This window comes from Triticum dicoccoides, chromosome 2B (genome assembly GCF_002162155.2).
Source record: "Triticum dicoccoides isolate Atlit2015 ecotype Zavitan chromosome 2B, WEW_v2.0, whole genome shotgun sequence".
NCBI lineage: Eukaryota > Viridiplantae > Streptophyta > Magnoliopsida > Poales > Poaceae > Triticum > Triticum dicoccoides.
The window spans coordinates 17,463,713-17,478,022 of NC_041383.1; the positions used below are offsets into that span (position 1 = coordinate 17,463,713).

A 14,310-nucleotide genomic window follows, 5' to 3' on the forward strand; every position below is an offset into this window, starting at 1 on the left:
TAAACCGGCGGATGGTAAACCGGCAGACAATTAAGACAGATGGCTAAGACAAACGGTAAACCGGCAAGTGTTAAACCGGCAGAGTTGAGACAGATGGTAGCACCGGCAGGTGTTGTTAAACCGGCAGACAATGTTAAACCGGCACACAATGTTAAACCGGCAGGTGTTGTTAAACCGGCAGACAATGTTAAACCGGCAGACGTTGAGAAGCCCGGGAAAGGAAGTCAAAATAGTTTAAGTTAAAGTCCGAGTTGGACTCCACATGTAACCCGCCCCTTCAACATATATAAGGAGGGGCAGGGCACCCCAAAGAGGGACAAGCAAGAAACAATCTCTAGGGCTAGACACAACAAGAGGAGAGCTGGTTTACGGCGACTCCCTCGTGATTATAATGAAATCTAGCCTCAAACATCATGTAGGGTTTTTACCGGATGATGTTTCCCGGGGCCCGAAGCTGTCTAAACTCTTGTCTTGTGTTGCGTCTCTCGATTCCGCTCAACCCCTCTCAAGCTACCACATAGATGCGTTGGCCTCGCGACTAAGTCCTCACACTAAGGACATCTGACGTGTTAATTCCACGACAGTTAGCGCCCACCATGGGGCTCGCGCACGGTGGTGTTGAGTTCTTGGAGGGATCTCTTCGAGGGATCGACAAGTTCGTGATTTTTCGGATGAAGAAGAGCCGGGTTGAAAAGATCTGTGTCAACTTCAAAATTTATAATCTAGGAAGTCTGAGAAAATTAAGATCTGTGTGCGCCGTTGCATGCAAGCAGGCGATCCGCCGTGGCCGGATCACCCTTTTCCTTCATCGCTGCGAGATAGCTAAGTGCAAAGGAGGTTTTCATCTACACGTATCAAAGTTACCAAAATACGGTTGCTTTGTTTGATTCGCCGAATCGCCGCCGCTACGCACAGGAGTCGCCAAGACCGATAAGCAAACAGTTGTGCGTATCAAGATCCAATCCGGAGATTTCTTTTTCCGTCGAGATTGAAGCGAATCGGCTGCACCGAACGCTTACGTATTTTGGTGTCTTCTACTGCCACCCCTGAGGATAGGGCGACAAAAACAAACATATCAGCAGGAGCTGTCGGCATCAGTTAGAAGATAAGGTGTTGAAAGGAAAGAGCGCGAGGAGTTGATCCCGTGAAAGGAAAGGACAAGTTTTTTGGCTTCGGTGCGTCGCACTGCTGCTCCATGCTCAAGTGGAAAGCTCCAAGTCCCAAAGCAGTTTTTGCTACTAGTCCACGTGAGTATACAAAAATAAACGGGCAAAGGAGTAACATCTCAAAGGCACAAGGATCTGAGGTCAAGACAAATTTCCACCGCCCGCCATCTCAAAAACGCTCTAATTAAGGAGAGTATATTGCATCAATTCAATAAATTAGTACTACTTTCTCTCCTGAAGATCAAGAAGCTACCATTGCTTTGCGTCATCACACATCAACGCAAACATCAGCTATTATATTTAATTGATGCCCAAGGCAAATACAGCTGCAGTACTTGCGTCAAACCGCCTCCATCTTGCACTGATCGGGGCCTCCGTCTCTGCTGGCGGGTCTTGCTACTACGGCCGTGTGGCCGCAGCCTCTGCCGAGTCACCACAGAACTCGCTGCCACCACCGATCTTGGTCAAGTCACCACACTTCGCAGGCCTCCTCTCGCTGGACCTTCCCAACGCGGTTATCAATGCACCTTTCACTACTTCGGCTGTGCCATGAGCCGCCCTGCTACCTTCACAACGCTTAAACCGCCATAGACGCCATGGCCCTGACCAGCACCGTCCCGTCCGGTTCGCCCCGCCAGGTTGCAGCATGCACCTCTGTTCGCAGAACCGGCCATGGCCGTTCCCGCTGAGCACCAGACTGGCCCTACTATGGTCCTAAACCGCCTGCCGGCTCTGCAAAGTCGTCGGCCGCCGCCCATGAGCCGACGTCTCTGCTGAAAAGCTGTCACGGACTCGCGCATCAAACCGGTCCGTTGCCTTAGTCCGCCACTGGCTCGCTGCAACTCGCCTCCCTTCACCGGCCCAGAGCTACCACTCGTTGTTGCATCCTCTCCTTCCTTCGCCGTGAACCGGCCGCAGACCGGCTTCAGGTGCTGCCTCCGTCAGCCACCTTGCGACGCCACCCCCTCCGAGTCGCCGCCGTGGCCACTCTGCGAGCTGCTGCTACCGCCGCCGGACGGCCCTTCGCGTCTTCCATGCGCGGCTAAGGCCTAGAGCTACCCCGCGATCCGCTTTGTTCGACCTCGGCACGAACCACCGCTCCCGCGGCCATGATTTGCCTGGAGCACAGCCTCGGCCAAGTCGCCGCGCTCACCTACACCTCTCCTGCCTATGCATCCGGCCGTCCCTGCTGCGGCTGTACATCTCCGGTGCTCTTTTACTAAAGCTCCACCTCGCCTCACCGGCTCACCACCTCGGCACAAACCGCCATCGCTAAAGTAAAGAAGACGACAGGGATTTGGATGGGCCCGGCGCTGATATGACCCGGATATTGTGCCTCGACCTTGCCGGATTGATAGGGGGCGGCCGGAGCGTGCCACGACCCGCCGTCCGTCTTGTCCTTCGAACCGGCACGGCCTCGAGCCGTTTTCACCATCACGGACGCGCTTCCGAGGCGCCGGCCCTGATTCGCCACCTCGGGCCGGCCCTACCCCGCCGCCGGGTCACATCCTCAAATCGCCCCGCTGACCCGCCGGCTGGTGCAGTCGCCACGCGCCTTCACCAAGCGCCTGCGCTCGCATCTGAGCCACCCCTGCGACCTGCAATGCCGCACCTTGGATTCGCCTCCTCCGTCGCCGTAAGTCACCACGGCCGAGAGGCCCCGCAGCCCCCGCTTCGTCGCTGCCTCGCGCAGATGTGACCGCGATGCCCTGCCTTCACTGCTATTGCCGGCTTGACTGATGGCCGTGGTCTCAACTCTGAACCGCCATCACCACGAGGCGCCGGTCGTTTCCTTCTGCCGCTTTACCTCGCCGGGTTATACCGCGGCCCGGCCTTGCTTCCTCGCTCTCGCCTCTGCCTTTGCACTGCGCCTGCCCTGTGTATTAGCGCCGTCGGCATGAGCCGGTTTGAAGCGCTCCTACTGCAGCCTCAAGTTGCCGCCGAGGCTTGTGTTCAAGCTCCTTGCTCCGCCTCTGCGCGCGCCCAGCATGACCGAGAGATGGAGGACAATGAGATGCAGAGAGAAAATGGTGTGCTGGTACTCTTGGTGAAGAGATTAGGCGAGAATGTGTGGATGAGGACCACGGGATAAAGTGATGAGCTGGGAAATAGTTTCAAGCGCCTTTGTATTATCTTCTGGTTCTAAGGCCGCAGTGAAAAAAGTGGTTACTGACCACGTGATGGCCAGAGTAAAAATAACCCGGATATGGTGTTGTCTACAAGAAGAGGAATGGTGTGGCTACCTGAAATCGGTCAATTAGGTTGACTGACTCGCTACTAGCTAGCTTTGGATGATGGGTCAACCACAGCCTCCTGAGCCGCCCGTGGACAGCGCCTCTCTGACCTATGTAAGGATAAATAGGGGAGGAAAGCAACCGTCCGCGTTCATTCGACAAAAAGAAAATACCAGACGGCGAGTTCACGCGTCCGCACTGGTTTACAATGTGGAGGACAACTTGCCCACCCGCACCGGCCCATAATATCGCAGCCGACTCATCTGTCTGCTCCTACGGTGGATTCACCCATGATTGATTTCCGCTTCACCATGGTGATCATCAACTCCGCGGTGGATAACTACTGGCCTGGCGTATCAGGTGAAATTCATCCAGTATATTTTTATATTATGTATTACTTTCTTTAAAAGAGCAATTACTCTGGCTTGCAAAATTATCTAAATGCAGGACCTTAAACCGCCATATGGGTGCAAATTTAAAGGCCGTCAGAAAATATCCGGCTTAGAAAGAAGGATTCTGGTTTAATATCAGGTTTAAGGGAAAGTTATCTCCCACCAGTTCAAGAAGAATTTATCTCTTGCAAAACGTTAAAGGTTGCCGAAGAGGACCTGCTACCCTGACGCGCGGTTCAAACATGGGTATCCTGTCTTATGGGCTCATCTTCATATGATCACTTGGGGGCTTCCTGTTCAAACATAGGTGTGTTCACCGAAGAGAACATAGCGTTACTACCCTCTTGATCCGGCTATCAAGCCAATATTATCATAAGAGCACAGCTCTGGTTACTTTGGTAATCCGGCTATCATGCCACAGCAAAGCTTGGGAGCTTCACACCCAAGGGGCCAAAGAAAGTTTGTTGCCATGCACAGCTCAAACATAGGCACCCAATGAGCACAGCTCATCACGTTACTTGGGGGCTCCTTGTGTCAAATACCAAGGAGTTTGAATGGACCCTTGTAGCCGGGTATCGACCCACGGCTTGGAAGCCTGGTATATTTACCTAAAACCCCGGGTTAACCCGCCTTCATCAAGTAAGACACTCCTATCCAGGTCATCCTGGCACGACCCTCCGAACGTTTGACAGTTACTCTCATTGAGACCCTGCACTTGTCAAAGTTAAAACGGTGATTGGTTAGTTGGAGGTCCATCTTAAAAGGCTTTGTTAAATGGTTCAACTCAGCGGCCTGACAGCCCACAAAAAGCCTCGAATTTGGGCCTGGCAGCCCCCAAAAAGCCTCGACTACACGGTTTTATTTGCCTTTGTCAAGATTTTTATCTTTTGATAAATTTTATGTTGAATCAGTGTCTATTGACCCGTCATGACTATCAGTCATCAAATTAACCCGGTGTTTATTAACCCGGCTCGACTTTCAACTACAAGTTGTCAGTACATAATCACTTATAATCCGGTGTTTATTGACCCGGCCTGGCTTTGGACTATAAGTCGCCAGCATATATTTGGATTGCGCCATTGGAATTATGCTCTTATAAATCATTGGGTATATTATTCAAATAGCCAACATGGCTGGATTTCTATTATGGTTATCAATAACCAGTATTATGATTAAGGTTTTCAAAGTCGCTTTAGCACAATGGCTATCATATTATCAATGGATATGATTTTTATTCTACAATTGAAGGAATAGTCCCGAGTTGCTGCAGGCTTACAACCCGGCACTTGGGGGCTACATTATTTAAGTTGAGATTACATCAAATATGCAAGTCTCATGTCGCTGCAAGCATGCACCATGACACTTGGGGGCTAATGCAAAGTCATTCTTTGTTCATCTTATTGAAGCCCCGACTCATCACATTATAATGAGCCGGCCCTTGGGGGCTACCAATTACTCCTGTCAAACAAATTCAAGGTACAAAGCTTTTTATTCATTATATTGAAGGGTCCACTGTTCAGTTGGTAAAGCACAAGGCTCTTAACCTTGTGGACGTGAATTCAAGCCCCATGATGGGGGTTACATCATATGATGTTATTTTCATTGAAGTATATATCAAAGTCCCAGCTCAATATTATCTTACTGAGCCGGCCCTTGGAGGCTACACATCATTGCTCAAATCTACATGATTATATTTACAAAGTCCCTGCTCATTATTGCATAAATGACCCGACACTTGGGGGCTACATATGTGGAATACTCAGTTCTGACTAGTGATTGAGATGAATAAACTGGATTTCTTCAAGATTGTGATATTTATATTGAAGCAAGTCTTAAGATGTTGCTATGCTACCTTCTTAAGACTTGGAGGCTACAAGTGATAAGCATATAAGAGGTATATTTTCAAAGCTGATGTCAGCAAACAGTTATGATCTGGTGCCATCAATATTTGTAAACCGGTCAAGTTTTACATTCTTAAACCGGCTGAAGATCAGATGAGTATTTCAAGGACCAAAATTGTTTTTAAGCATTGAGAGCTGAATCAAAGGAGTTATTCTTCACAATATATTTTCTATGAGAAACAAATATCAGCAAATTGATTATGAAGCTGGTCTATTTAACCGGATTTTCTAGAAGAAGGAAGTGACAAGGACTTAAGGATGATCATGATCAGTTTAACATGGATAAATCCAAATTAAACTGGGGGATAATGTCGGGGATATACCCCGCGGTATGGCCCGACCGGAGTCATAAACCGGCCGGGACTTGGTAAACCGGCGGATAGTAAACCGGCAGATAGTTAAGACAGATGGCTAAGACAGACGGTAAACCGGCAAGTGTTAAACCGGCAGAGTTGAGACAGATGGTAGCACCGGCAGGTGTTGTTAAACCGGCAGACAATGTTAAACCGGCACACAATGTTAAACCGACAGGTGTTGTTAAACCGGCAGACAATATTAAACCGGCAGACAATGTTAAACCGGCAGACGTTGAGAAGCCCAGGAAAGGAAGTCAAAATAGTTTAAGTTAAAGTACGAGTTGGACTCCACATGTAACCCGCCCCTTCAACATATATAAGGAGGGGCAGGGCACCCCAAAGAGGGACAAGCAAGAAACAATCTCTAGGGCTAGACACAACTAGAGGAGAGCCGGTTTACGGCGACTCCCTCATGATGATAATGAGATCTAGCCTCAAACGGCATGTAGGGTTTTTACCGGATGATGTTTCCCGGGGCCCGAAGCTGTCTAAACCCTTGTCTTGTGTTGCGTCTCTCGATTCCGCTCAACCCCTCTCAAGCTACCACATAGATGTGTTGGCCTCGCGACTAAGTCCTCACACTAAGGACATCTGACGTGTTAATTCCATGACACTATCCCTGTTAATAACTATCTTTCTCAGACACTCCATTTTGGTCCACAAAATTGAGAGATGACGGCTTATGACCAACCTCCTCGGAATAGTGTTTTTGTGTTGGATCATTGTTTGACCCACCACGGAAGCTTAGCTAATATCATATTGTTACGTTTGTACTAGTGCTAGTTATATTATATTATATTGAATTGATATTTCTTTACATGTGTGTTGGACATGCATGATTGCCAGTATAAGACTAGAAGGTAGTGTGAGCCATTCTAGAGACAAACAATTTTTTCCAATGGTGAATTAATATTACTTTACTTTTTTTCTGTTGGCCAGTTTAGGTGGGTAGTTCGTAGTGGGAAAGGCGTGCATGAGTTGGCCTTAATCTTGTAAGTATACTATCGTGATGATTGCAAATGGCAAAGTCTTGCAATGTATTATTGCCACTAAGGTTAAATATTTGTGTTGGGCCTCCAATGAAATCATGCAATACAATAGTATGTCATCTTGGTTAAGGCAATTATTTGTCTTACAATTAGAACTTGGATGATGCAGAGGGTATCTCGATCTACAAGTGGGTTATTAGCTATAGAGTCGGGGAGGGTATCATTATATAGAATTACGGACGTACTGCTTATATAACATCAGCTCATTACACACAATCTAGCATGAGCATGAGATATTTAAGATGCAGTTTTTCACATGACTACGTTATTTGCCGTCTTCTTTTCTTATGGAGAGTTACACTTGCTGAATCTATCGACCCCGGTGCAGTTTTTAGCATAAGAAAACACTTTCACCAACTATTTTTTTATTTTAAGTTATTATTTATTCTGAAAGTAGAAAAACATTACCTATCACATTATTTTTTAATATTGTGTACAACTATCACGGCTATACACCTAGTAATGAGAAAGAGAGCAGACAACATGTTTACTCGTTAGTTCTACTCAACGAAACCACCATTGTCGGGTTGCCAGGCAGACCTTCAGTGGTGTCCGGCCACAGACTACTTTTCTTTAGTGGCGGGTTGCCATGTTTGTCCAATAATCATATGATTCTGCAGAAGTACTCCAAAGAAACAAAAGGAGTGGCTATTTCAACCACTAGTATTTTCCTATGAACAAGATAGAAACAGAACAACAACAATTTTTAAAATATCGTAAAAAGATTGTAGTCCTGCTTGGTCTAATAAAACCCAATCATCGATCTCACCATGATATATAATTTCATAAAATACAGTGACAATTTCTAGAGACGATTACACTTAAAATAATATTAGAAAGGACAACACACATACAGTTCATGGACACATACGTAGAACGTGTCGGCCTTCAGGTATGTGTGCAACTTATTATCATGCCAATTAATATGGTATAGTTCACCGAGCTTTCATGGGTAGATCTCAATTACTGAGTAGGGACCCAATACTGGCAGAATTTTGTAATCATCACTGAAGCCAGCATCAGAAAATATCCTCTTCCACTCAATTTCATCTCGTTCCACCCCGGTGATATACATCATGAACGAGTTTTGTATGGCTTCCATCTCGTTGACTTTTCTATCTCCATTTGCAGATCCTCTTACCATATCTATAATTATCACCTTTCCTCCAGCATTTCTGGCAGGGATGGCTTCCTTGCAACGTTGAAGTATTTTGATGCAGTCGTCGTGACCCCAGTCATGCAAAATGTTCTAGGAGATATACATATAGAAACAATTTAGAATAAAAAAAGAAAACAATTTAGTGGAAGAAGAAAAAGGAAACATTAATTTCATTATAAGGATTTATTGTGCTACTTTTACATGAAAATGTGATTATAAAGTTATAGGAGTAATCCTATGAATTATATTTAAAGTATTTTTTGTGTTGTAGTCCCTTAATTTATTCTATCAAAGCTTCAAACCAGTTAATATCATCTTCCATGGATTACTAGTTTTCCCCCATGCATCCAACCCATTACACTACTCATTTGACAAGCCAGAGACCAAAGGGCATGTTTCCCAGGAATAGGTCGTATATATGTGAAATATTGTTTATAATGCCTGCGCGTATTCTGCCCAATCCTACTCTCCGGCCGCTTCGAGTGAGCCGACCAGTACGCGCTAATTAGACCGACGCGCTCACCAGGTCGAAGTGTGCGGGCGACGTGGGAAAAATCGATCATAACACTTACAACCAAAACTGCTCTATGTGTAACATCGTTGTCTTAGTGTCGGTAAAAAAACCTATGTCTATTACTACCTACATTTAATCTATTACTGGCAATGAATAGGGATGAAACCTTCATCTCTCGCTGCTGGTAAAAGACTTAGGTCACTATAGAGCCGGTAAAAAACCAAGGTCCATTACATTCAGACTTACTATATTACTAGCAATGAGTAGCCACTGTTTACATCCGGTAAGAAAACTAGGACCATTACCATCCGTACTTACTATATTACTAGCAATGAGTAGTGACGCAAGATCAGAGCAACACATGGTAATAGAAATAAATAAAGCGCGTTACTTTATTTTGCCCATGCCGTTACCCTCAAAATCTTCCTTCTCCGCCACCCACACACCCGCGCGTGATTAGGAGCAGCGGTCGGCGCATAGATTAACTAAAAATGCGCACACACTCAGAATAGCGCAGCCGTATACACGTATTTATTTTAGCGTACGCTCCGGCCGCTCGATCGAACCGGTCAGTATAGGCGCTAAGAGCATCTCCAGCCGCGCCCCCAGAACGGCCTCCCGAGGCGCTTTTTTCGCGCCGGCGCCGAAAAAACGGACCAGTCGCGCCCCCAGGAGCCCGATTTTCGCCGGCCTGGGCCGAAATCAGTGCCGGCAGACCCAGGCCGAACCCGGCGCGCTGGGGGGCGTCCGTGGGCGCCGGGGCAAGTGATTTTGGTGCGAAACAGACGCGGACCCACTGAGTCAGCGAGACGGGCGCTTCATCGCCCTCATCGCCTCGGTTCCCGCAGGAATCAATGCCAAGGCTGCCGCCGCCGGTCAGCCTTGCCATTGTTTCCTCACGGGCGGCGCGTCACTGGGCGGCGCGGCGATGCTTCCCCTTCCGCCACGCGTACACACGTGCCCGCCTATTTAAGCCACCGGCCTCCCTCGCCACTGGCCACACCAGCCTAGACGCCGAGCTCTCCCTCTCTAGCGGCCGCCGCTGAGCCCTCCCTCTCCCCGTACGCCGCCGCCGAGCCCTTCCCCCTCCCGTCTCTCACTATCCCGATGGCCGCACGTTTCCCCGGCGACTCTGCAGCGGCCAATGGCTTCGGCCACCGCTCGCTCCACGAACAGGAGTCTTGGCTCCTGTTCGAGGCCAACATCCCGGCGCCGCCGGACATGCGCGCCGGGACGACAGGGTTGAGGCTGAGCAACAGGGAGTGCCCGTTCCCCTAGTGCCCGACGCCACGGCGCGCCCCCACTACTTCGCCGCCAATGGAGCGGGAGCGCCAGATCGCCGCCCTGCGGCGCTTCGAGCAGCGCCGCCGGGGCCGTAAAGAAGGAGGAGTCGTCATCCTCGACGACAGCGACGAGGACGACGCGCCGCCGCCGCCGCCGCCACCAGTCCGCCACGGCGACGCCGGGCAGGGGTCCAGCAAGGGCGGCCGCGTCAAAGAGGAGAAGGCCGACGACGGCGGCGGCGATGATGGCGGCAACGACGGCGACTACTCCGCTTTCAGTGATTTCTTTTTTTAGTTTATGTTTGTAAACGCGTCGCGAAACAATATATCCCAAAGTTTGCCAAAATTTAGACTTATTTTAACCGAACTTCGCCCAACTTGTTGAATTAAAAAAAAATCGGACGCGTCTGGGGGAGGGCCTGGGCCGACGACTAGGGGCCAACTCGCCCCCAGGCCCTTTTTTAGCGTCGGCTCACCCCAAGACGATGATTTTAGACGCCCCCTGAGGGGCCAACGGATGGAGATGCTCTAATTAGCCGAACCCTGCGCGCTCGTCCAAACCCCGCGGGCTCGTTCATGAAATTTCTACCGTAACAACTTACGACCAGAGTCCACCACTTCGCCAGGGGTCAAACCATTAATGACTCACTGCATGGTAACGAATTACCACCCCATCCATCTTTTATACTTCTGCCTATTAGTGAGCATGTAGTAATTTTTATCATGTAGTAATTAGGGATCAAACCATTGATGACTCATGTAGTAATTCGTTACTACATGTACCAATTAGGGATCACACCATTGATGACTCACTGCACTGCACGATAAAGAATTACCATCCCATCCATTTTTTTACTACTTCCAATTAGTGAGCATGTAGTAATTCGTTACTATATGTAGAAATTAGGGATCAAACCATGGATGACTGTAAAGAATCCACGTCCATTACCACCTATACTTAATCTATTACTGTCACTCATTAATGACCTCATAGTCGGGATGTCGTGACCATGCATGATAACAAAATTAAACGTGTTACTTTTTCTTGCACACAACATTACCCTCAACAAATTAGTGGTGGAGGGGAGGCCTTCCAGACGCGACCTGCCCGCTTAATTAGGAATGGCCGGAGCGGCAAGCATTCTGCGCGCTCGCTCACGATAGCGCCAGCGTATGTGTGTGTGTGCGCACACACATAGATATTTGTTTTGTTTTCACCGTTGTTTTCGCCCTCAAATCGTTCTGTTCAATCATGACCGTTTACACACACATAGATATTCGTTTTGTCTTCACCCTTGTTTTCTCCCTCAAATCGTTCTGTTCAATCATGACCGTTTTCGGGTAGAGCATAATATTTGTCCAGTTTCCTCAGAATGGATAAAGTTACGTAATTTTTGTCCACGGATAAAATTTGAAGTGGGGGTATTCTATTATTTTCATCATCTACTGGTAATTGTGGCAACATAAGAGTTTCGAGTGCTGTATAATGCATTCCTGTCAATAAATATGGGTATATGTGTCTTTTCTTATGGCTAGTAGGCCCTGGATATCTAAGTACTACTACGTACTGTGAAGGGAGGAACTAATACCATTTTAGTTTATTTCCTTTTTGCACACTAGATCACAATCGAAATAAATGTGACACCTGTTGTCGACCAGTTTTGAGTGAGTAATAAGAGTGCAATGAATCACATGTGAGACAATGATGAAGAGACCGTGCGCTTGATATGGATGGGTATATACCTTGAGTAAGACAGCATCGGCGGATGGAATGGATTCAAACATGTCACCGGCGACGAAACTCAGGTTGTCATCACGGGCGGTGGCCTGCCCGGCAACGACAACGTGAGGAAGGTCCATGACGGTGCACTTGATGCGCGGGAAAGCCTTAGCAATCACTTGTGTGCCCGCGCCATTGCCGCCACCTACGTCGACGAGCGATCTGAGACCGCGGAAGATGCGGCCCTTGTCGACAATAATGACCTCGAGGAAGACCTGGCTATCGGCGGCCATGGAGTTGTTGAGGACGTCGTTGAACCTGGCGTCCTTGCTCACCATCTCCCACTGGGAGCAGCCATGTGCGAGCTCGAAGAGGGAGCCGGCGCCGGTGGCCTCGGGCTCGGTCCTGAACCATTCAGGCATGCTGAAGAAGGAGGAGACGACGAGAGGGTTGACGCAAAAGGGAACCATAGGGGACAGGTTGCACCAGCCGACAAGGAAACGGCAGGCCGTGGTTAGCCCATACACCACGGTGTCACCATCCCCGGCGCCGGCAGTAGCGATGAAAATGCCAGAGGTGGTAAGCAGTTCCATCACGCGCTGGAGGTCGGCAACCTTACCGGGATGTACCTTTGCGTCTGCCGCGATGTTGGCGAAGGTGGCGGTGTCGCCGCGGCGATGGATGGCCTCGGGGATGCCTAGATCAACCACACACCTGAGCGACATGGATTTGACGTAACCGAGCATGTGGTTTTGGAGCTCGGCAAGAGCTTGGAGCAACTCCTGCGGGCTCACTTCGGCCAAGAGCTTAAGCGTCATGTTGCCTAGGCCTTAAGCTGACAACTCTTTTTTTAGGCTGCTTAAGCTACACAACTTCACTGCAAATGAAAGCTCGATGTGCGTGTACTCCTTGCCTTGCCAATGGCTTTTATACACGGCCAACTGGTTAGTGTTGGAACATATTGTCCTCACTTCTCTAACTGTTCAGATCAGCTCTTGGTTTCTACAGATACAAATAAAATTTGTGACACAAAAAAAATCTAACTACCAAGGTATGACCATAACTTTAATTTTAAGAAAATAAATAAAGAAAGGTAAATGTACTTGCGACCAATAGAAAACTAGAGAATAACCCACGCGTTGTTGCCGAAATTGGTTGATAAAAATTTGGGTCAAAAACATGAGAATCAAAATTTAAAATACAAATGACTTCTTATATTTAATTATGTATATCTGCTAAATTTTTTTACTTAATATAAGTAGAATAGTTGAATGGGAACCATTTTTCCATGCATAATTCAATGTTGTGGTAGGTCTATTCTCATGCATGGTTGCATGTCGAGGTGGGATTTATCCCATTCTTAATTATATGGTATGGCGTACTTACATGTTAAGATAAATAAGTTATTGGGGATGACCTTTTTAGGTACACAACATAAGCAAAGAAGCAGAGAGTTAGGGCATCTAGAGTTGGACCCCTCAAAGCTTCCCTAAGACGTCCAGGCGTACAGCCCGGTCACCATCACATAGCAAAATGGCCACCCTGTCGGATCCCCCACGACCCGCCCAAACGTCCAGATTGTTTGACACCCCAAACCCAGCCCATATGTGGAGCAGATATGGGGTGGTACGGATGCCCGATGCGGCCGCCATGTCGGACCATCCCATGCTGGCCTAGTCTGACCCCACATATACCACGCTATCATCACCTCAAACCAAACCCTAGAGTAGTGTTGACCGCTCCACTCACATTCCAGTCAGCTGCGCTTCCATCCCCGTGCCATCATGGCCAGCTCCGGCGGCGAATCCGGCAACGAGTCCGACCCCATCGACTAAGACGCGTTCCTAAGAAGGAACCAATCTTCACCCCCGACAACAAGGAGCTCACTTTCTGCATTGCGTCATGCCGGTAGCGGGTGCATAGGCTCTAGAGCTCGAGCTGCACAACAACCCTCGTGGCTGCAGGGGCAGCTTCATATTTGCGCCCTCTGCACCGGCTAGTCTTATTACACGCCATTGACGGTCAGGCGGCGGGGTGACTAATGAATCTCGGCACCTCTAGCCCCCGCTCCTCCCAGACAGTGCTTGGTGCTGCTGCAGACACCATTGAGCTCGTCGTGGTGGGTGCTACAAAATTCAGCGCACAGGCCGCTCGTCGCGCGAGGCAGAGGGCAGCACATGTTGCATCTGGCTGGTCCGGTTGCGGGTCGTGCAAATTTGCGCCCCAGCTGCTTTCGCCCGCTGACTTAGACGACGACCTCCTCCGCCTGTCCTTGAACTCCGCTAAACATCGAGGAGATCGAGTAGCTCTCCAGGCAGAGGGTGTCCTTCCCTATGTCGGCGAGTACTACCGTTGATATGGAGATGCTAGGGGGAAGGCCCCAACAAGGAATTGGTGATTTCTACCAGTATCTATTTCTAGATCATATTTTTCAATCAAACAATCTATGTTCGGTTTTATGTTGAACTTGCTATGTACGGCAATATGAATGATGTGCATATATTGATCTACATTGCAATATTTTCATGTTGCATGG

The 14,310-nt window shown here is 48.5% G+C and overlaps 1 protein-coding gene across 1 annotated transcript; it reads right to left on the reverse strand.

The window, feature by feature from the left end:
- Positions 1-7,835: 7,835 nt before the first annotated feature.
- Positions 7,836-12,636, reverse strand: LOC119366861 (acetylserotonin O-methyltransferase 1-like). The gene is made up of 2 exons (XM_037632557.1): positions 11,798-12,636; positions 7,836-8,347 (listed from the first exon to the last, which is right to left on the reverse strand). The coding sequence occupies exons 1-2, from the start codon at positions 12,590-12,592 to the stop codon at positions 8,045-8,047; spliced, it is 1,098 nt and encodes a 365-aa protein (XP_037488454.1). The 5' UTR covers positions 12,593-12,636; the 3' UTR covers positions 7,836-8,044.
- Between the last annotated feature and the right edge of the window lie 1,674 nt (positions 12,637-14,310).